The sequence below is a fragment of the Falco cherrug genome, chromosome 4 (genome assembly GCF_023634085.1).
Source record: "Falco cherrug isolate bFalChe1 chromosome 4, bFalChe1.pri, whole genome shotgun sequence".
Taxonomy (NCBI): domain Eukaryota; kingdom Metazoa; phylum Chordata; class Aves; order Falconiformes; family Falconidae; genus Falco; species Falco cherrug.
Window position 1 is genome coordinate 15469364 of NC_073700.1, and position 22104 is coordinate 15491467.

General features: G+C 41.1%; 1 protein-coding gene across 2 annotated transcripts in view; it reads left to right on the forward strand.

Moving 5' to 3' along the window:
• PTPRG (protein tyrosine phosphatase receptor type G) overlaps window positions 1-22104 on the forward strand; it is a 409035-nt gene that overhangs the window by 208176 nt on the left and 178755 nt on the right. For both annotated transcript variants that reach the window (XM_055707510.1, XM_055707509.1), the window contains exons 3-4: window positions 11424-11603; window positions 17243-17391. In XM_055707510.1, coding sequence (XP_055563485.1) covers window positions 11424-11603; window positions 17243-17391 — 329 coding nt within the window. The remainder of the gene's footprint in view (window positions 1-11423; window positions 11604-17242; window positions 17392-22104) is intronic.

A 22104-nucleotide genomic window follows, 5' to 3' on the forward strand; every position in this document is an offset into this window, starting at 1 on the left:
TGTTCTCTGGCAGCTACAGAAGCAGTGCTATCTGCTAGGGTACCTCACAGTGGATGCTATGGTTGCTTATTGTCTTCCTATTTATTCCTGCTCCTGATGCTCTTAAATTAATGGTAGAAACATAGACTGAATGTTAATGGAAGTTGAGGCCAGGGTTCACAACGTGTCGTTAAGTAAAAGCTGGCAATCTCCCAGAAACTCTCCTGGGAGCTATTTTACTGGTGCATATTAGTGAAAGTGACAGCTGGATTGAGAAAGCTGCTGTAACAGGGATGTCATTAAGAACTTAGTTGGACAAAAGTTGATTTTCACCTAAAAAGGAAATATCATAGCAAAGCCAGTGTTTGTCAAGGTTTAATGAGTGATTTAGGGGACTGCAGTGTTGTTAATATAATTAAACAGTACGGGCCTAGTATGGTGGCTGTCTTCTGGTCAGATTAGGATCACGAAGGGGTACTGGAAGGCAGAAGGTGATGTGTTTCAGCATCAGGTAATTTTATCTTCCTGATTTTAAATTTTAGTCTGCTTAGGACACTTCTGGTTTTTGTAAATTCTAAACCTGATCCAAAGCAACAAGTGAAAATCATTTTTGTGGAAGGTTTCTTTTGAAATCGCGAGTACTTTCACTCCCACCAGTGCCTCTGGATAGGCTTTATTGATATCAGCCCTCCCTCCCTCCCTTTATTCCCTTTCTATATTGCTCTGTGCTCTCTGTGGGTGTTTTATTAACCTGCATCCTGCAAAAATTCAATAAAAATATACAATTTTTTCCTTTCTTTCCTCCTCCTTTTTTTTTTTTTTTTTTATGCTGGCTTTCAGACAGAGCTCTAGGGAAGGCTCCTTTAGTTAGTTACGAGGAACAGATGGGAATCAAGAAAAGGTACTTTCTGTTCCCGTACCCACCTAAATTGGAGATAATTAAGTTACAGTGAGGCATCATTTACGTTAGCAGTTTCTTTGGTGAGATCAAGGCTATTAAGGGTACATGTGAGAAGTAGTAGGATTCAAGTCTGTGGTGCTTTGAGAAATAATTGGAACCGTGTTTTTCCTAAATTTGTTTGCAGGCAGCCTGGCCCTGAGGTCCATAGTAGGACAGCTGAGTCTTGCAGTTACTGCGCTTTTTATTTCTGCAGCTTTCCTCAAGTTGTGAGCAATCCTTGCAGATACTCTGACGAGACAGGTGAACTTCTCCTTTTTTTATAAAGGAAGAGAGTGAAATGGAGCGTGTAGCTCCTGGTGGTAGGAAGGAGACAGAGAAGCAAGATGGGAATTTGAGATTTCCTGACTTAAATGTCACGGCTTATTACTGTCACTGTCATTCAGCATTCATCTCTGAGCTGCTGGGCAGGTTCAGCAGCATGGGAGCCCTCAAACAAGCCAAGATCTCTGGTTTAAAGACAAAATGATCCCATAAAAAGGTTCCTTAGCCCACCACACATGTTCTTGCAGGTTTTCCTCTTGCCCCACTCCTCCTGCAGACGGAGATGTCTCTACCAGTTTCAGCTCAACAGCTGCTCTCAGGCTGCTGCCTGGGTTCAGCATGGGATGGGTCCTACAGGGGCCATCACCTGCGCTCTGGTGGTAAGGTCACAGGCACTGAGCAGCAAGCTGTCTGCTCGGCCCCCTCACTTTTGCTTGCTCTGGGTGCTGGCAAGGGATGTTGAAATTAGTACCAAGCAAAATTCAGATACTCTTCCTTCCTTTTCTTTCAACAGCCTTCTTGAAGACCCCCCTCAGGCCTCCATCTGCATCTCATAACTCTTGGGTGGGAAAGTTTCCTGCCCAGTTTCTTCTGTTATATTTTCTCAGGGATTTATTCACACTGTGCTTTCTTCTTGGAGTAGCTCAGATGGAATCACAGTTTACACCAGCATTATACGTGCTTGTGCTCCTTCATCTGTTTACTTCCATGAAACACCAGACTCATTTCTTCGTTTATCTTTGCTCTTTGGAAGAATTGGCATTTCTTTTCTCATCTGTCCCATGGGAAGGTCAGTTGCCTTTCTGGTGTGCTAGTGGGTTGTCCGGCTCAGGGAGACGGCTTTGTAGAAGAGCACATTGTTACAGAATAGGGTAGGTTAGCCCAGGAGGGTTGCACGCGCTCAAATTTGAGGTGCTTCGTGTTGGATTGCTTGCAGCTCTGTCTTAACATTGTTTGGTTGTAAGTTTTTCGAGGCAGGAGCTGTTTGCTGCTCTGGACGTGGAAGAATGGAGCCCCTCTTCCTTTTCCTGTATTTAGGCACTACAGCAATATAAGTGTTTCTGCTGTCAAAGTCCATTGTTATACAGCTATTGCCCTGTAAAGGAAAAAAGGACAGTGAGAGAGAGACACCCTTCTGCAGAGAAAGTTGTCCTGGACATGACCTGTCCGAGCCACCCGTGCCCTGTCTGAGGCACCCATTACTGAAATATGTCTTCCTCCCAGCAATGCAAAGCGCTGTCATTGAGCTACTGCATTGATTCATAATACATCGTCATTCAGTAATTTCCATTAGGATTTATACTTTTTTAAAATTATATTTAGGAAAAAATCTATTTTTATGTCTGTCCCTAGCCTTCATGGAGCTTTACTCAACTAGTACAGGAATAGAAGAAAGTTAATTTACAATGTCTGTATAAATTAATCTCCTGTTTTCTCCTTATATTGTAAGTTATCACCTCGTTTATTATATGCAGCTCAGGGGTGAGCAGTTTTTAAAAGGCCTCAGACAGTTATGAAATGAATGGTGTGAGATGTCAGATATATTTATTAAAAATGCAGAAAAATATAAAAAACAGAGGATGGAGATGTATATGGTCTCACTCACTTGCCACCAGCAGGCACCTTCTATACGACAATTTATCCTCCCACTCAGTGTGTTCTTCATGATAATTTATTTGATATTGTTGTGCTCTGTGCTCAATATAAATATTTTTGAACTATTAGAGTTACAAAACTCAACAGCTCATTAGTCGTGTCTATCAAGAGTTTATTGTGTGAGACACCCTGTAAAAAACCCCAGACTATTTTGCCAGCATAGCTAAACTTAGTACTATTTTCACTTCCGTGTGGTGGTAAATTATTCAGCTCACAAATGCTAAAACTTGAAATGTTTATGGAAAAAGCTTGTTTTAGTAATTACACTTACTCCACTTTATTGTGAGCTTCCTGCAACATTTGTCTTAAGGTCCTGGTGTTTCCTGATGTTGGATATTTATCATACATTTGTGCCACTGGCAGGTTGATGGGTACAGTGGGAGCTTCATACAAGATTCATGGCAGCACCATACTTTTTTGAGGACAAAATTAGGATGTAGAAACTATGCATATGTGTGTGTGGAGATACATAGTAAAAAAGCACTGTGTTTGTGACTGTGTAATACAGATGTTCACACATATACTACAGATTACAAAGGTTTTGCAAACATATACATTAAAATTTTTGCCAAAGAAGAAGATTGTAAGGTTTAATTAAAGAATCCAGCGATAATCGTAGCATCTGTGGATATGAAAATTTAAGGAGAACATGCACCTCACTCTGTCTTCAGGTTTAAAAGCTACAGACATTATGGGATAGTTTATATTTAGGAGCGTGATTTAAAGCCTTTCTTCGCATCTGCCAGATTCTGTCAGTGAGGCAGTATCACTGACAAAATCAGTTTTGAAGATCAGCTTTGCTTTTCCAGGCCCTTGGCTGGACATTTCTGTAGGTGTGGTGGCATCGCTGCAGAAAGGAGTTGGTGCTTCTGATGTTGCTGCTAGCAGTTGCTCAAAGTTTATCTAAATCCAAACCCTTTTTGTTCTGTCTTCCTGTATTTGTGTTTGTTCCAACAACTGCCGGTTAAGATATCCCTTATCAGAGATTGTTCTTGGGGAAAATGTCTTTCTTTCAGTTCTCAAAAAAACTGTTCTTGGCTGTTTACAACTCTTATGCCTTGTACGCTCATTTCCATACTGAGCTTGCATACTGGATGATTCTTAGACCTGTTCAGGTCTCAGCAAGCTTTTCAGGATCTTGCTCGTGGTATTCGGTCTCAATTTTCAAGCAGTAATTGGAATTTTCTGCAAGCATGAATGTCTCATGTTGAACAGAGTGGTGACAGAGAATAATAAAATGAAAAGCCCTTTTCCCTCTGGGTAGGAAATCCTGAAATCTTTGTTCAAACAGCACTGTGAACTCTAACTACAGGCTGTCCTTCTCCATCTCTTTGATTTTGGTATGCCATCATTTTAGAGCAGGACAATATAATTTCAGCAACTTTTCTCCCTAATATGATTCAACAGCCTGATTGCTTTCTCTGCAATGGGAAGACCTCTGGAAGATGCCACCGATTTTTTTTTTTTTTTTTTTTTTTTTTAATCAGGGATTTCAGGGATTTTTATACCTTTACCCTTGCAGCCTCATGGTAAATGACTCAGCAAGAGATAACGTCATTCAAATTATCCTTTTCTGCCTTGTATCTAAATACAGTCTTTAGGCTTCACCCTGTGGGGTTCACTTGATTTCTTCTTCCTGGGAGGGAACTGGAGGTGAGAGGAGAGGGTGAAGGGACGCTGATTTTTCAACCAGTCCAGGTCTGCAGTACATGCCCTGCCTCCTGTCATAACTCACATGGTGTAAGCACCTTCTCTGGTGCCTTCCTGGACTTACTGATATGGTTGCTTTTAAATGGCAAAAAGTGGTGGTGATCTTGGTTTATAGCATCAAGTAACAGTTCCTATTTTTTTTTTGTCCAAGATAACAGAGAGAAGACCCAGGCTGAGATTTGTGAAGGATTTTAAAATGCATTTGTTTCCATAGTGAATTTCACTGATATTTGATTGTCTTAAATTATTTTTTCCTGTTTGAAAATTCAGCCTGCTATTGAAGTGCATTGCTTTGTAGCTGAGAAAGGGCACCACTTCCTTGTTTTTTCTCAGTGTGAAAAAAGGAACTGGTTTTGTTACTGGTGGTGGCATTTCTTTACAGTGTTTCTTGAGATTTGGCTCATGGTATGACAGAGACTCAGAGGCAGAGATTCACATCTTCAGTGTTGCTCAGCTAAATGCTGAGGTGGTTGGGCAGATCATAGCTGCCGGTCCGTGCGAAGGAAAGCATCCCTATTTATCCAAAGCCTTTAAAACTTGTGATTTCTTACCGGCTGTGGTCCTTTAAGTCTTTAAGCTACCCACCCAGAGCTGTGCAAGCAAAGTTTGAGAGATTTTTGTGTGAAGAAGATGCGCTGTGTCATTCCATCCATCCTTAATAACTGGTTGGATTTTGCCATAAGAGAAGCCTGGAATTTTCCCTTTTATACCCACTTGCACTAAATGGCACGGTACTGTCACACATCCGAAATAGGGAGACGCTTTTGAAAACGCTGTGTCAGAGATTGTCCCCATTGACTTTCAAGTGAGATTTGGCTTTTAAGCACTTGAATCCTTTCTGTTCCTTGTGCGTAAGGCAGGAAGGCAACCTGTGGTAGATGCTAGAGATAACTTGGACATGCAAGCGAGCAGCAAGAGCCGTCTACATGTGGGGTGGTGAAGACAAAGTAGAGCTGGAAAAGGGGTCAGGGATATAAGCCTTTCTGCAGTGCCGTTTTTCTTACGGCTCTGTAAATACCTGCCTTACACATAATGACAGATGAAGGATCTCCCATATTAGGATAATGGGATAGGATGTCCCCATGAAATGACAAAGCTAATTTGCTTCATTTGCAGAAGTGAGGGGTTTTGGTTGCTTTGCAACCCTTGCTACCATTTTCATTCAAAAAGGGAAAGGTTAAGAGGCATCAAATGCAAAGAGTTGTCTAAGATAATTTTGTTAAAAACCCAATAAGAACAAATAATAAACTCCAAAATTAAACTCCTTAAACTAGTTCTTTGCATGCCAGGCCTGGGATTTAAAGTCAGATTTTTGTGAAAATGTTAAAAACAAGTGAAATAAAAAAAAAAACCCAAGTGTTGACATTTCTCCCTTTTTACTAACTTGTAAACAAATGATCAGAATCACATTACTCAAAATTTGCTAGTGTCTGTTAAACTATATTTGGATGTTGTGTAAAGGCATGTGTGTTAGACACCAGTACATACCGGAGTAGCTGATCCATTACTTGGAAAATTATTTAAAATCAAGGAAATGCCAGTGGTTTTAATACGAGATGTTTTAAACAAAAGATTGTGGAGGAAAAATATATTTGAATTTTTTTGAAGTGGAAGTTTCTGTACAAGTTTTAATTAGATTTTGGCAGAATACATTATTTTAATGGTTTTTCATTAATGGAAGACTGCTCATTGTTTTGGCTGTACAGTAAAAAGAAGAAAAAAGTAATCTTGGATTCTATTTAAAGAGCAGCCTGTGTATTAAAAAACTATTAAAGAAATTGCAGTCATTGACAGAAAGATTTTTGCATGAGAAAAGAATGCAGAATTCATATAGGAAGCATCAAGTAATTTCAGATGAGGATGAGTGATAACATCTCTGGTGTTACATGTTGTTTGAAACTTCACATGTGAGAAGCTGCAGTGTTGCTGAGGTTCCTGACCCCAGCTCTGCTCTCACACCTTGGAAGCCAGCAGCCCTTTTGCCCCTGATTTCAGTGGGGATAGGGCCAAGTCTCCAGAGACCTTGCTGCAATCCAAAATGAGCTCAGGGGGTTGCCAGCCCTGGGAGATCCATGGACCCTGCAGCTCCCTGAGCCACAAGCGGATGCGGGGCAGGGTTTCAGGGGACCTGGAGTTACTGGGGCTGTGCTGGATAGACGCTCTGTCCTTTGTACCAGCAAGTGTCATTTAGCTCTGTGTGGTGGGACCGAGTGAGAAAACACCCTGCGGCAGCTGACAGGGGGTGGCCTCCTCTCTGCAATACGCGGGGGTCACTGTAGCCAAATTCCCTTTTCTCACTGCTTGCTTTAGCCCCCAGCCCCATCCCATAGCTCAGGCATGCTCCAGTTGCCAGCTTATGTCGCTGCTGTTCATTTGGCTGACCAGGGGGTGAGCGCAGCCCTCCTTCCCCAGTGTGTGTACTTAGTTGTTGGACCTAAGCACATGATTTCCCCAAGGGAGGACACAGACTTCAATATCTGAAGATGCCAAGTGTTACCAGTCCATTCTGTTTCAGTGCTGCTTTTGCATCAAATGCTCCAGCTCCAGGACGGGGCTGTCTGATGTTTACCTTTGCTTGCTGGTTGCTCTACCATCTCAGTGGAAATGTGTAGTATTTATTAACACAGGTGAGGACTCTTAACTTGTTTGGGTTTTTGAAAACCAAATTATTTGTCAGCCCTTACAAGGGCAATTCAAATTTGTTCCAAATTTTATTTGATTAAAGCCATGATGCTTACTGTTGGAAAAATGAAATACAAATAGCTGTAAGTTATTCTGTTTCAGATGGGTAAATGTCACACACAGAATGAAGGGATTTTTTTTTTACCAGGTTTAAGTGAAACAGAGTCTTTATTTAGTGTCATGTTTTTATTTAAAAGCATTTATTTAAAGTTCTAAAAAACAAAGAATTCAATAAAGCAAGACAGGTGTAACTGCAAATGATTAATGATATAATTCTCAGTACTTTATAAAGTGTCTAACACTGAAGAGATTTATACAGTGCAGAATGGCAATTGTGCTTTGATGGAAGGAATAGGTAATCAATACCTGCAAGCTTAGAAAAAGTGTTCTATTTCCTCCTCTAATGATATAGGGTTTTTTGCAAGGCAAGGATGTCTGGAGCATGAGAACACTTGGAAGAAGAATTAATTTGAAATCAGTAGTGGAAGATCAGTTTCAATTAAAACTGCACTTGAATGTCCATGGAAAAAAGCAGGCAGTTACGCCTAAACCTTCTGATGGCTACCAGTGAATAAATTAATCCCACTGCACTATTCTTGATTACATTTTATAGATTGTTTAGCTTATTTTTTTCTGGTTAGGGGATATAATTTATTTACTTTGGTCTCAAACTAAAAATTTTTCTTCTTGGCCCCCTAGCCTGCCTTTTCACGCTAATTGTTAAAGGTGGGATGGCTCCAGTCCTGCGCCGCTGGGAATGGCAATGTTGGGGTCATGGCCTCTATTTCTGTCTAGAATTGCTGCCATAATGGTGTAGGTCATATTGCATGTAATAATTTGCATATCAAAAACTTCTGAAAGAAATTAATGGAAAACCTAGCCATTTATAAAATCCTGTGCTGATTTTAACTAGCAGGTCTTGAACTTCTAAATCAGAGCTTACCCTTATGACTGTAATTTGGGATGTCAGGACTTGGAGTCACAGCACCAGCACTAAGTTGGGGTTTTGAATTGCTGAGTGAGTTTCATTGCATTAGATTTTTCTTTAATAATTCAGCACCATTACAGAAACATTTTATGCATGAAAACTAATACTATCACACGAAGAGAGCAGATACTGCTAGGCTTTCTTTTGTAAATTATAGTTTTAGGAGCAAGTGAAGCTACTGTATTTATGGAAAGAGATGCATTGCTATTAAATTAATCCAAACAAGTTTAATTTTTAAAAAAGCAGACTTAATGTGTTTTTTTTAAATGATACAAAGCTATACAAGCCTTTAAAGGTCTGTGAAGAGCTACATTTCCACAAGAGTCAGTCCAGGTAACTAAGTGACTTGAGGTTCTAATTCAACATGGTGGTTGGTTTGTTTGTTTGTTCACCTTTATGGCTTATTTTATACATTTTGACAAGACAGTTTTCACTGCTAATTGATTGAGTTGGCTATACTTAAAAAAACCCCAAACAAGTCTTTGTGACAATATGCATGGAAAGAGCCATACAGTCCCTGTTAAATTAAATCTGCCTACTCAAAAAAAAGCCCCACAAATATCTCCCCATTGACACCAAAATATTTAAAGAAAAATTTGAGTGCACAGCTTCTTTTGAATGCACAGCTGAAACTACTGCGATAGCCTCTGTGAGCAGAGTGCTTTTGAAAAGCTTGCCCCATGTTTATAACAAAGCCAAAAAATTAGAGCTGGCAGGTTTGATGATTATGTGTAGTACTAAACATTTTAAAGCAAATTCCCAAATTTCATGGAGTAAACGCAAGGTTATATGAAAAGTAAATCTGAATTGCCAATTAATTTACTGCAAAGCAATTACTAAGAGCATCCTGATGCAGGAAAAATATCTGTGTTTGAGTGTAACACAGGTTTTTAATAATTCTGTTCTCCTTGGGAAATTAACTGGAAGTGGATTTTGCTGACAATGCAAGTTGAGCCATGAGATAAACGTAACTGATTTTTAACCTGTGCAGATGTGTAAATTATTTTTAAAGGATGTTGCTATTTGCCTAAATGTAGTTGAAAGTAAAACACTTTCTTGTTGTTTTGGTTACCTTACAGTGTTTGTGTGTGATGACTGTAGCACAAAGTCTTGCTATTGATTAAGTGTCTTGCATTAGCCCACAGGAAGATAGGAAGAATGCATGTTGCAACTAGACAGATTAAAACCCAGGGGCCAAAGAAGCTGGCCTTCACAACTGCTGGGTTTGGGTGGCACTAATTGAATTTACATATGCTTCTGAGATGGAAGAGTAATAAATGCATATTTGGGCATCATTTACTGCTGTTTGCCCATTGAACAGACACGCTGACTATGTAGTTCAGTGGTACGATACAGGTATGACATCAGGGGTCCCGGGAGAGCAGCGTTCAGCTGTGGGTTGTAACTTGGTTTTGGTATATGAGCTTGGGCAAGTTGCTTCCCTCCTCAGGCCATCAATTTCCCTGTCTTTACATGAGAATAATGTTGCTGATCCCTGCTGTAAAGCACTCCAAGAACCGTGAGCGAGAAGCGCTTTACAAGAACTCTGTGCTGTTATTTCAGGAGCTTAAACCACTGTTTGCACTCATAGGAAAATAATCTCTTAGTCCGTGTTAATACAATTTAAGAATTGGAGAGGGAGGTCATAAGAAAAATTTGAAATTCACTGGAGATGCTCCTGTATGTGCTGCTGAAGGTCCCTGTTTCAGAGTGCATCTAGAGCTGGTATACAGTGGGAATGACAAGGACCTTGCCTGAAACCTCTTTTTTTAATGTATTATTTTTATTGACTGTTCATGCTGGAGAACCCCACAGAATGGGTACGGTGAGTTGGGGCTGTGGTAGACACTCTCTGGCAGATTTAGTGGTGGTTTGTGATACTACCTCTTGCAGCTCCACCACCACACCATAAGATACTGCTGCTTTTCTTCTCCCAGCAGCAGTGCTGGTGCAATCCTGTCATGAAATTTAGTTAAACAATTTAGGGGTTTAAGACTCATAAATACACCAAAAAAATAATTTGGAGCTGGTGAAAGCTCTGGAACAGGAGCAGGGTGCACTCCTCCTCTGCCTTATGAGTTGGCTGGACAGCTGTAATAACAGTATCTTAAACTACTAAAAAGCACTTTAAAGCATTATGCTGAGCCTATGAGAACACTGACGGGCTGGGGACAGAGGCTGCTGGTGTCATTTCTCTTTGTAGCTGTAGGATGACTTTCTCTTATGGACCTTGAATGGTGGCTAGCAATGGGCTCACAAAATACAGAAGTTTATATTGATTTCCAGAACTTAAACCTACTCCCTGTAACTTTTTAAAATAAAAAAGAGAGCAGAGTGTGGAGAGGAGGAGAGGTGACAGTATTTGGTTCTGTGTCTGCTTTTGGCTAGATGCCGTGTAATACAGATGGCTCTGATGTGCTCAGGTACAGCCAAGTATGGTAGACTCTGCCCATCAGTCCTTGGAGCTTCTCATTTACTGTTAATATTTGACTTGACTTGTTTTGAGAGAGTAGTTTATGTCAGGTGAGAACAGACTGTGGTAATAAGGGAAACAGAAAACTCATGTAAGAACAGCAGCAAAAGAAAGTTATGGTGTTTTCCAGACAGGTCATTGTCCTCTTTACTTCATCCAGAGTAAATTTTTTTCTTTCATTGTTTTCTTCAAATTTACCAGTATTCATTTTGCTTAATTCTTTCTTTTTATCTTTTCTGTCCTCAAAACCTCCAAAATAAGTGAGATCATTAATAAAGATCATATTATCTAAGCAGAGTATTGCACAGATGTGGGTTAATGGGGAGCTGTTACATTATTTGTCTCATGTGAAAAGGTAAACCATATAGTAATATAATAAGGCTGAGGGTTTAGGATAAAGTTTCTGTAACGCTATGCTAATTGACATCATATGCATGAGGGGAACTTGGGAATTGCAGATAGTTTTATGGAATAGTAATTAAAAAAAAAAAAGGCCATTGTTCGTTACTGCTAGAGGCAAAGCTGGAGTACTATACAAAGCTAATGGATTCCAATCTCCTCCTAAGTTTACAAGTCTTAACCTCTTTCAAACACGGGAAGTGTGACTGCAGTGGAGTTACCTGAGGAGTTTAAGTGCTTCGTCCTCTTACTTAAGAGTAATCCAGAGCTATTGAGCCACTGGAACGTTAATTGGCGTTGGTATTTTTTAACAGGTACCTATGGTCCCGAGCACTGGGTTACTTCCAGCGAGAAGTGTGGAGGATCTCACCAGTCTCCCATAGACATCATAGACCATCAGGCTCATGTTGGAGATGAGTATCAAGAACTGCAACTTGATGGTTTTGACAATGAATCTTCAAACAAGACTTGGATGAAAAACACAGGAAAAACGGGTATGTTCTTTTTCATTTGTCTTCATAGCCTGCCTGCAGTCAATTAAAAATTCAAGCCATGTTCCACCCTCCTTTTTCATTGTTCTGTTGTTTGGGTTTTGCTGCTTTTCTTTTTTTCTTTATTTTTTTTTTAAATACAGTTTTCCAGCAGCAGCCACCTATGTCTGCCTCTGCATTCTGTGCAAAGCTAGTTCTGCAGATTGATTTTAAGAGGGTTTTTTTAAGGGTTTTTTTTTTTTAAGGTTCTCAGTATAAAATAATTCTCTTGGTAGTCAGTTGTTCCTCAGAATAAAAGGCTATATAAGAGTTTCAAGGTGTAACCTTGAATTATCAGCTTTCGGAGGCTGTAACATCAAATCCAAAAGAATGCTGAGATGCGAGGCTCAGGGGGAAGGAAAGAGGAAGTCTTAGAAATTGGAAGGTTTTAGAGAAGAAAGAGCAATAACTGCTCAGAGTAGTGGGGGCTTATTAATGTGTTTCTGATATGATTATTATAGCACTGTGTTCTTCACTGAACTGAATCCTCTTCTGCTCTGTCTGTTCTGGCTTTCAGAGAAAAGAACAGAGTACTGCTTATTTTTACCAAAACAGTTCACCGAAAGGTCAAGGTTGATTTATATGCAAAGCCGCATGCATTTGATGACTCTTTAATTCTAAAAATGTAAAAAGCTGAAATTATAAGGGCACCCTCTTCATTTGACAAGGTCAAATATTTTTAGGGAATTGGATTAAACCACTAATTAATTCAATTTTACTTATTGGAAGTATATTTTTATCTTTATTAACATTCTACATACATCTCTATAGTGCTTTATGTAATGTGTCCCTAGTCAGAGGTCTGCTAGCAAAACCTGGGGCATGTACCTGCTCTGGGAGTTTGCCGCACAGCTGTGCACGCAGCACAGCCTCAGATACACCCATTGCTTCCAGGGAACTTTGGATCCGAGCTGCAACCTGGAGTTCAGCAAGCGCTTCAGATCCAGTTCCAGAAATTCAGGATCTTAGGGGGAGTTGAGAGTTACTGCCCCTGAGATGAAATGGAGTGACAGGCTGTGATCCTGTTTTCCTTCGCTGCAAAGCAAATCCAGTTAACATAAACTACCACCAAGCATAGCTTGGGTTTTTGATACGATACTGGGGGTTTTTCCAGCTTCACTAAGAAATGCTTCTGTTTACTTTGAAATCCTGATTTTGTTGCCCTTTGTAGCAACATGAGGTTCAAGCAAGGTTGAATGCTATGGAAATTTGGTGTTTAAATAATCTATTCATGCTATGCACCCAGCCCTTTTAGTCACAGAGGGGTGTTTATACTAACCAGTAATAAATGTAATTAGAAATACCACGGAAAAGTGATGGTGCTGTTCTAAGAGAGATGCTAATGCTGTACTGTATGTGTAATAGGAACATATTGTTGCACATACAATAGGAAACCATGTTAGAATCACTGAATTGTTTAGGTTGAAAAAGGCCTTTAAGATCCTCAAGTCCAGCTGTTAACCCAGCACTGCCAAGCCCACCACTAACCCGTGTCCCTGAGTGCCACAACTACAGGTCTTTTAAATACCTCCAGGGATGGTGACCCCACCACCTCCCTTGGCAGCCTGTGCCGGTGCTTGATAACCCTTTTTTTTCCTGACATCCAACCTAAACCTCCCCTGGCGCAACTTGAGGCCTTTTCCTCTTGTCCTACCGCTTGTTACCTGGGAGAAGAGACCGACCCCAGCCCAGCCCAGCCTCCTTTCAGGCAGTTGTAGAGAGCGATACGTCCCCCCTGAGCCTCCTCTTCTCCAGGCTGAACCCCCAAGCTCCCTCAGCTGCTCCTCATCAGACCTGTGCCCCAGCCCCTTCCCCAGCCCCTGCCCAGCTCTGGACACGCTCCAGCCCCTCAGTGTCTGTCTGGGAGTGAGGGGCCCAAACCTGAACCCAGGGTCCGAGGTGCAGCCGCACCAGTGCCCAGTTCAGGGGATGATCACTGCCCTGGTCCTGCTGGCCACACTGTTTCGGATACAAGCCAGAACCTTGTTCTGTTGAACCAAAACGTGCCAGCAGATTTTCCAGTCTCCATGCAGTTGGCAGTGAAAGCTGTATCTTCAGTCTTCTCTGCTGGGTGATTTTAGCACTGCTGCTATATTTGATTTCTTCACCCACTGGGGTATGGATTTTTGCTGACAAGTTATTGCTTCACAGAGCAACAGTAACTGTCAGTTTTCTTGGTAACTTACGGCCTTTTACTGGTAACGTGAAGACTCTTTTTGCCTTGCTGTCATCCCTGATTTCTTCTGCTGAGCTTTTAACTCCTCCCTTATTTTATCAAATCCCATTCCTTTTCTTGGGTTTTCTGGCCTTTTGAAGAAACTTGTCTGAGATTATTTTTTTTTAGGGGGTAAGTGGTAGAGCAGCAAACCAAGTAGGATGTTTTGGCTTGTGGGTAGAACGTAGAGGCAGGCTGTGCCATGAATCGTGATGCATTTTGGCAGCAGAGTCATGGAGCAGATGGCCACATGAGACCTTCATATTGCAGACTGACAGAGACAGTAAACTAAATATCTGTTTAAGCAATGGTGACGGATGTAGAGGGCATTTCTCAGCAATTAATGACTGGTTAATAGAGACAGGGGTCCAAGGGAAAGCCAAAGGCCCTTAACCTTGACACTCATCAACTGGCAGGAAATGTGTTACTTGGGTTATTACTATTGGAGTTAGCAATTCTTTTTCTTTTTTCTTTCCCCTCCCCACCCCCACCCCCTCCACCCCGGATAGAACAATTATTTATTTTTATGCTTTGAAATGTTAAAGATAAAGAGATTATGGCTTTTTAGATGTGTTGTGCTTTTGCTTGTTCCCACTCCTCCACCACATCAGGTAAAGGGCAGACAGTGTACAGAAAACAGTGTTTCATTCAGAAAATGGAAATGGATTTGTTAAGCCTCTGTCTCGATGGAAATGCTTTTGTGCATTATTACACTGACAGAGGCACTAATGTGGGTTCGATTTCATCACCATAGTAGCTGGTCCCCTAGTGGTAAAGATCATTCGGAGTGTATAAGCACATTTCATAGTTACATTTGCATTATTTGTTTTCATCTGTGACACCTCATAATTGTTAGCTGGTGTCAACCAGGCCTGAGGCTGATGAGGCTTCTGCAAGCCTGACCTTCCCTGTGGGAAGAGTGCTGGTGGGAGCAGTACCCTCGCCAGCATTACACAGACATTACCACTTTACCACTTTTTATGTCACTGAGAACTTCTGAAATGCCTTCCACTGAGAAAAACCTGCTAAAATTTCTGCCAGAGGTGTGTTTTTGTTAAGTACTTTTCCTACATGATGTGCGTCACTCTGGCTTGTCCTGACCATCGGAGCCGCTCTGCTAAGACAGGCGAAGAGCTGCTTTGTATCCAGGTTTATTTTTGCTCTCGTGAGGGTGATGGGCATACAGCTCCAGCCCTGATCCTGCAAATGGCATCACACAATTGTGATCCTGGTGGCTGTGGTTTGATAATCTCAGTTATATAGTACTTCAAATTAGCAGGCCTCGGGGTTTGATTCCTTGCTGTGCATTCTGCAGAACTCATTGGATAAAGGCAGCAGCTCTCAAAGCCCAGTAAGGTGATGTTTGGTTACTTTAGTCCTGAATAGTAGAGATCACATGGAAGGGAGGGAAGCCACCACATCGCTGGCAATAAGGGGATGCTGCTTAAGATAGGAAGGTGATGGGAACACGTGTCGTACAGCTCAGCAGTGTAAGAAATACTGTAAAATGAACAATTAGATGAACATTTCAGATTGTACATCCTCCTAATTATCCTTTTAATTATTCATCTAAAACAAGTAAAATGACCCCTGACAGAGCCATAAATGATTTAGGAACTATCAAATATTTATTAGATGCAACTGAATCCCCACAGAGGTTCTTAACAGATGCACACGAATCTGCTTTCCTGTATTCCTCATCTCCTACAATTTTATCTATGGAATTTTTAACCAATTGAGTGAGATTTTCAGTATTTAAAGTACTGCTGAGCTCACTGAGAATTTTTTAAGGAAGAAAGAGAGCGATGGTGCTTTCAGCGCCTTGTGTTTCACAGATTTGGTGTAAGAAGATGGTGACCACCAGTTGTACCCTGGCTGACACAGGCAATATCCTACAGCCAGTCCTGCACCCCCCATCTTCCTACACAAACACTTTGATGCAAAGGGAGTGCTGAACGAACCAGAAATCGTGGAAGAAAATAGTCCCATGATATAAGTAGCACAATTTAGAAACATCTGAACATCTCAAACAATTTAACATTTAGATGATTTTAACATAAACAATTTAAAGTTGAGACGTGTCTGAATTGTACAGTTGAGCCTGAGACGAGGCTGCTGTAGCCAGCTCTCTGGGCTCATGGGGGGGGCAGCCCTGGTGCAGCAGAAAGCGTAGTCCGCAGCGAAGCCTGCCACTGATTCATGAACAGAGGAATAACTTTTCTTTCACAAATAGCTTTTTTTGTTTTTTCAGCAGTGAACAAAATCCTCCCTCTTACATAATAAATTGGATTTATATTAATGTTCCCATTGTGATGACACAGTTGGCTTGAGAACACAGAGAAATCCTTCTGGGTTATGCTATTCCCATTAAAAAAAAAATTCAGAAAACCAACACAAAAACTTTAATCACAGGATTCTGGGCACAGCAATGGCTTTTACAAGAACAAAATCCTAATTTTAGTTCTGTTTTTAAGCAACAGTTTTGTAAGGGATGAGAAGAAAGGATTTTGTAGGGTAGTAATTTTTAGGGATCATGCATATTGAAAATGGAAGATGCTAGAAAGGCAGGTAATCTTTTAGTTTGAGCAGCAAACAGGAAATTTTTTGAAAGCTGGATTCAGTTCTGGGTTGGACCATGGACCTCCCCTGTAACATGTACCAGCTTCCACCATATGATTTTGCGCTCTTGTTTGGACCTGCAGCTTTTATTGTTACATAAAATACAAAGGCTTTTGGAAATAAAAATACAAAGGAGATCCTTCTGATCCTTATTGAATCACATAATAATATTGTCAGAGTGACTAATAAAACCCAGTTCCTATGGAGGACATCTCATGAGTGAGTCTCAAAAACATTATTGTCACTTTCCCCATTTTACAGAAAGGAGGAGCAGGGAGGGTAAGGAAGGTACCCACCATGTGCAGCGGTGGAGGTGTGACAGGGCACAAGGATGTCTCCCCCTGCCCCTAACAAAACAGAGGAAATCCAACAGCCAGAGGATCCATTCTTTACCTAACTTGTGAGCTACTGACCTTCAGTGGTTTGTAAGGCCAAGGAACATAGTCAGCTGTTACTCTCTGGAACCACGATAAACAGGTTTTGATGGAGTTTGCTGTTTAAATTTCAATCAAAGTTCAATAAGGAGGACAAAAAGTCCTTGAGAAATTTGGACTTCAGGATTTTCTGTAGTCTATGTAAATTCATAATCACTTCCATAATTAGCCAGTATTACTTGTAGACTTTTTTTGTAAACCAATCCCTGTAAAGTGGAAAAAGATGACCCGACATTTTACTTACATTAGAAGTATTCTAATGTAATGAGCAAAAAGTGTAAATGCTTCAGAAAAACTGTGCTAAGAATGTGTTTCTCGTTGTTCTGTGTGTGCAGTTGCTATCCTGCTGAAGGATGATTATTTTGTCAGTGGTGCCGGGTTGCCGGGCAGATTCAAGGCAGAGAAAGTGGAGTTTCACTGGGGTCAAAGCAACGGATCAGCTGGCTCTGAGCACAGCATCAATGGCAAGAGGTTCCCTGTTGAGGTGAGTGGAAAGACATGCGCTTATGTTGTTGAAAAAAATAAAATCAGAATGTATTGCTGTAGTTTGAGACGACTGTGAAATAGGGCAATGTTTCCTTCAGTGAACATATCGCTCTCAAGGCCCTTCCGGCCCTTGCAGTACTCCATCTATCATCTCTTATGTGCTTTTGCAATGTCAGCTCTGAGCTCTGCTTTGCTAGTGTTGCCAGCTCTCGTGTCCCATGGGTTAAGTTGCAAACAGCCACTTTTCTTGTTTCTCCCATAAGCTTTCCATGTGTGGGAGGATCTCCTTGCAAATATCCGCAAAGTGACCTCGTTGTCCTCCAAATCTTTTCTTTCCCATGATGCTTACAAACAAATAGCAGCGGTTTGGAAGCCGTTGTGCTGAAACCACTGTTTTTCATTGGTATTGCTTCCTTGCACACGTATGGCCTTCTCCCTACCTGTAGTCAGCCACGGTCCCTTGCCTTGTACTAACAGGGCGTCTACATGGATTTGTGCAAACAGCCGTGCGTTTGCTGGGCCAGGGCCAGCCCTGCTCTGACAGCTGCCCAGCTATCACACAGTGCCGTGCCGCAGCGGGAGCCAGCACCCTGCATAACGCGGCCACGTTCATGGCACTGGGCCACGGGCTGCAGCTGGCCACAAGGACGTGCCTTCAGGTGGCAGGCAGGGCCCTAGCGCCGTGGACTCCTACTGCTGTAGAGGAGCAGTTGGGTCTTGGCTGGTGGCTAATAGTCCTAGGTCGCTCTGTCGTCAGTGCAGTGTTTTCTGTGTCAATAGAGTTTGTTGATACTTTCTACTCTATAGTCAAGGTTTTCCATGGTGAGATAAAACAGATGTTATCTGGGATTACCTTTGCCTGTGGGTAGGCAGATAAGCACTTTCAGAGCCTGGCATGTGGATGTGGCGGGTCGTGGGGGGCTGCGCTTGCCCATAAGGCTCATGTGTGGGCAGAAATGGTTGGCTTGTGAGCTGGGTCTTGCAAGAATTTGATTCAGCCTCCAGCTTGCCGTAATTCGTCCCATGTGGCTTTAGCCACGTCACATTTTTCAGGAGGTGGAAAGGGACTTCCAAAGATCAAAGGGACATTGTAATAGGTTCTGCTGTATGACCAAAACCTCCAACTTCCAGCTTCTTGCTCCAGCTGCCCCATCCCATGAGAATTAGAAGCCATTTGTTGTCTCCCAATTCAGAACCTGCATGGTGGATGTTCTGAGAGGCACAGATTTTTTTATCACCTTTTTAATGAGCTGCTGCAACAGCTTCTGGCTTGAGGTAGCTGTGATTTCTCATGTGGAGCCACTCCTGAACGCATAGAGAAAGGCCCAGGCGTTGTCCTGCTGCCCTGTCTGTCTCAGTTGGCAATACTGGTATGTGTAAACTTATTTCTGGGTGGCAGAAGGAGCACTCAGGAAATCTATGGAATCAGTCAACTCCCCTTTTGAAATTTCAGGGAGTGGAGCTGGTAAAGGAGCCTGGGCCTTCTTGTTTGTGTCAGAAATAGTATTTCCACTTCACAAACCCTTTCTTATAATGCCAGGTCTATTTGATGCTGGCTTGATGAATGGAAGCTATTTTAGTTTGGAAAAAAGGAAATTCCTAAGAAATAATTTTCCTTTGGTTTAAATATTCTTCATTTTCTTTATTATTTTTTTTTTTAGTATTCCAAGAATTTAGTATTCTTGGAATACTATTTTTTTCTACTTTAAAATTGAAGAGTGGGTGTGTGTGGGGAAGAGAGACTGCCTTTCACAATTTAGGTCAGTTTTTTATTAATGCTGTGCAAAATAAGTTGCTGCATCACATGGGTTCAGTGTTAATCCTAATAATAAAAATGTAGTTTTCCAAGTTATTTGTATTCCTTGCAATGACACAAACCTCTGTTCTCTGGCTTTCCTGGGTACGATGGCATTAGCAGAATTCCTACTGCCCTTCCTTTACTATTTTGTAAAGGAAGAACACTTTTCAAACTGAGCCTTTCCCCATTGTGATGCTATCTACCCTCCTACACAAGAACTCCAAATTTCATTCCAAACATGTGCTAAAAAGGATTTTCATGGGTGGATTTTGAATAGTCTAAGGTGATGACACTGAGTCCTTCTTGCCGACACATGCAACAACAATCCTCATAGTTGGGATTAGATGTCTCAAACAGTAACTGTACATGTATTCATGGTGGAGCTTTTAATTTGTAATGCTAATTGTAGTTCAGCTTGCAACTGTCTGATGCAACCCTAATTGCCTGATGCTGGGAGGTCTGTGCCAGAAATACTGTACTTCATTTGAGAACTGGCATTTCTAGGAAGGCTGTGGAAAGGAAAAAACCAAAATCCTATCCTACAGAAAGCAAAGCCCAAATCATTCTGGTTATTCTGAGCCCATGGACATAGGTAAAGCTTTTAAGGAGCATGTAGATATTGGTATTCCAGGTCTGCAGCAGTTACAGTGGTGATGCAGCTGAAAGGAAGCATTTTCTGAATCTAATTGTGCAACCAGATGTGGACTATGCAAAACCCATTAGTTCCAGAGCACATCCCAAGGGAATGCAGATAGATCAGTTTCATCCATAGGCTATGCTCTGAGCGCATGAAGTTTAGATGTTTTTTCCTCTGGGAAACAAAGTGCTTGCTGATAGTCTTTTTTTCTTGAAGAGGATGCAGAAACTAATTACAAACGTCAGATATAATACAGAGCATTATTGTTTGACCATGTTGTTTCGTTTTTATTATTACAACTAAAGTGTCAGATGGTAAGGCTGTCTACGTTAATTGGTTTCCTTCATTGAAGCCCATCTGGATCATATTTTTTTGTGATTTATATGTTAAATTACTTGGTAAGATATATGAGAACATCCTTTTGTTTCCTGCTTTAAAGGCATGTTGGATCAAAGGCATATTATCTTGCACTACTTTCATGCATATGTAGCGTATCGTGATTCCTTTTCAAACCATGGACATACATAATGGTGTTCTTTCATTATGTGGTCCTGATTGCTTATTTATTGATTAGATTTTCCTTGGTGATACTTGAGCCTTAAGAAGCCTTTATGAGCTTGGCTGTCTTTGCAGTAACATTCATGAACAGAGATGCCCACATGCCTCAAACTTTCATCCACAGTAAGATTCCAGTTTGATACCAGGCCTGGTCAGCATGGGCCTGAAGTTTCTTTTCCCCCCTCCTTCTTGCCTTTTTAGCACCATCATCTGGGTGAGGCCAGGCACTAGTGCTGTGGTGCTAAAGAGTAAAGTGATACCATTAGTGTGTCTGTGTGAGTGGAGTGCAAATCCTAATGAGGGCATGGGCTCTGTGCCAGTTTAGAAAAAGTCTCTCTCCTTTTTTCTTTAAGAAAAGGTTTTAACATTGCATTCTCCAAATTTTAATGAATTGCTGACTCCTTTGTATTTTGTTATTGTTCTTCTCCACTATAATTACTCAGGTTTTTCTTTTTCTTTCTGAAGTCACGGCAGTATAAATGAACATGCAAATGCTAGAAACCATTTAAATGGTGAAGTGACAAAATTAAAATTAAAAAGATGAGCTTCCCTCAGGCCAGGAGAGAACCCAGGTTCCCCTCATTAGAGCCAAGAGGAGTAATTGCAGTGCTTTAATCTCCAGTGTCACGGCACCGGTTAGCAGCCCTGCCGGTGCAGAGCTTGCGGCAGGCAGGGAACACCATGCGGGCTGCCTGCTAGGAGGGAGACCCGGCGCTTAATATTTCATAGGCAGGCAAACTGCTGACGTGGTAGTGCTGTGCTGGTGGAGCTCAGTACCACCGTCCCAGCATAACTGATTTTTTTTTTTTTTTAGCTGCTTCATACTCATTTTTATGTAAAATGCTGATTATTTCTGTGAAGAGCAGAAATCAGAAGAGTGATTTTAATCATGACTGTGTTAATTTGATGTGAGCTTTGGCTGTTTATGAGCTTTCTCTTTAATGGCGCTAATTGTCAGTTATAATGTGAACACCATTATACAGTACTATACAGTAATTTATTTAGTAAATGAGAATCTTATTCCAAGGACCATACTGCAATATGCCATAGAGACCTCATCCCTTTAATCTTACATGAACAAACTTGCACTGTCTAGGCCAAATTGGTAATAGGAACATCAACTTCGCTTCTGAAATAGCAATGTGATTTTGTACCCACAAGTGCCAACATGCATGTTTTTGGAGATCTCGAGTTCTTCATTTAAAAAAAAATAAAATAAAAATCCAATCCCACCCCCCCCAAAAAAAAACCACAAAAAAAAAAACCAAACAAAAAACCCACAAATCATCCCAGCAGAAAATGAAGAGCTAACACCCTTTTATGTCGATTAATGAGCTTCTATGTTATGTTCGTAGATTCATTTTACTAAATTATTATTACAAAACAATCATTTGCATTAACAATTCTTGCTCTTCTTTAGGTGTTCTTCTTAGAAGACTTTCCAGGTTCTAATGGTGTCTTTGTTCTTGCTGCTTCTTTGATTTTCTTCTTTTCCCTTTGAATATACATACTAACTTTGGCGTGGTCTAGATCTGCAGCTAGTTGCTCTGATTTGAATGCTCAGATCTCCTTGCCAAAGTTTATCAGTGTGCTATGTTACCTCTCGTTAGGCCATGTAAATTCTGTTGTATATTATCATAAGCAGAAGACAATCAATGTCATTAATGGAGAAGAAATGTGTGTTATCCAGTGCATAGAACCCTTTACTACAGGGAATA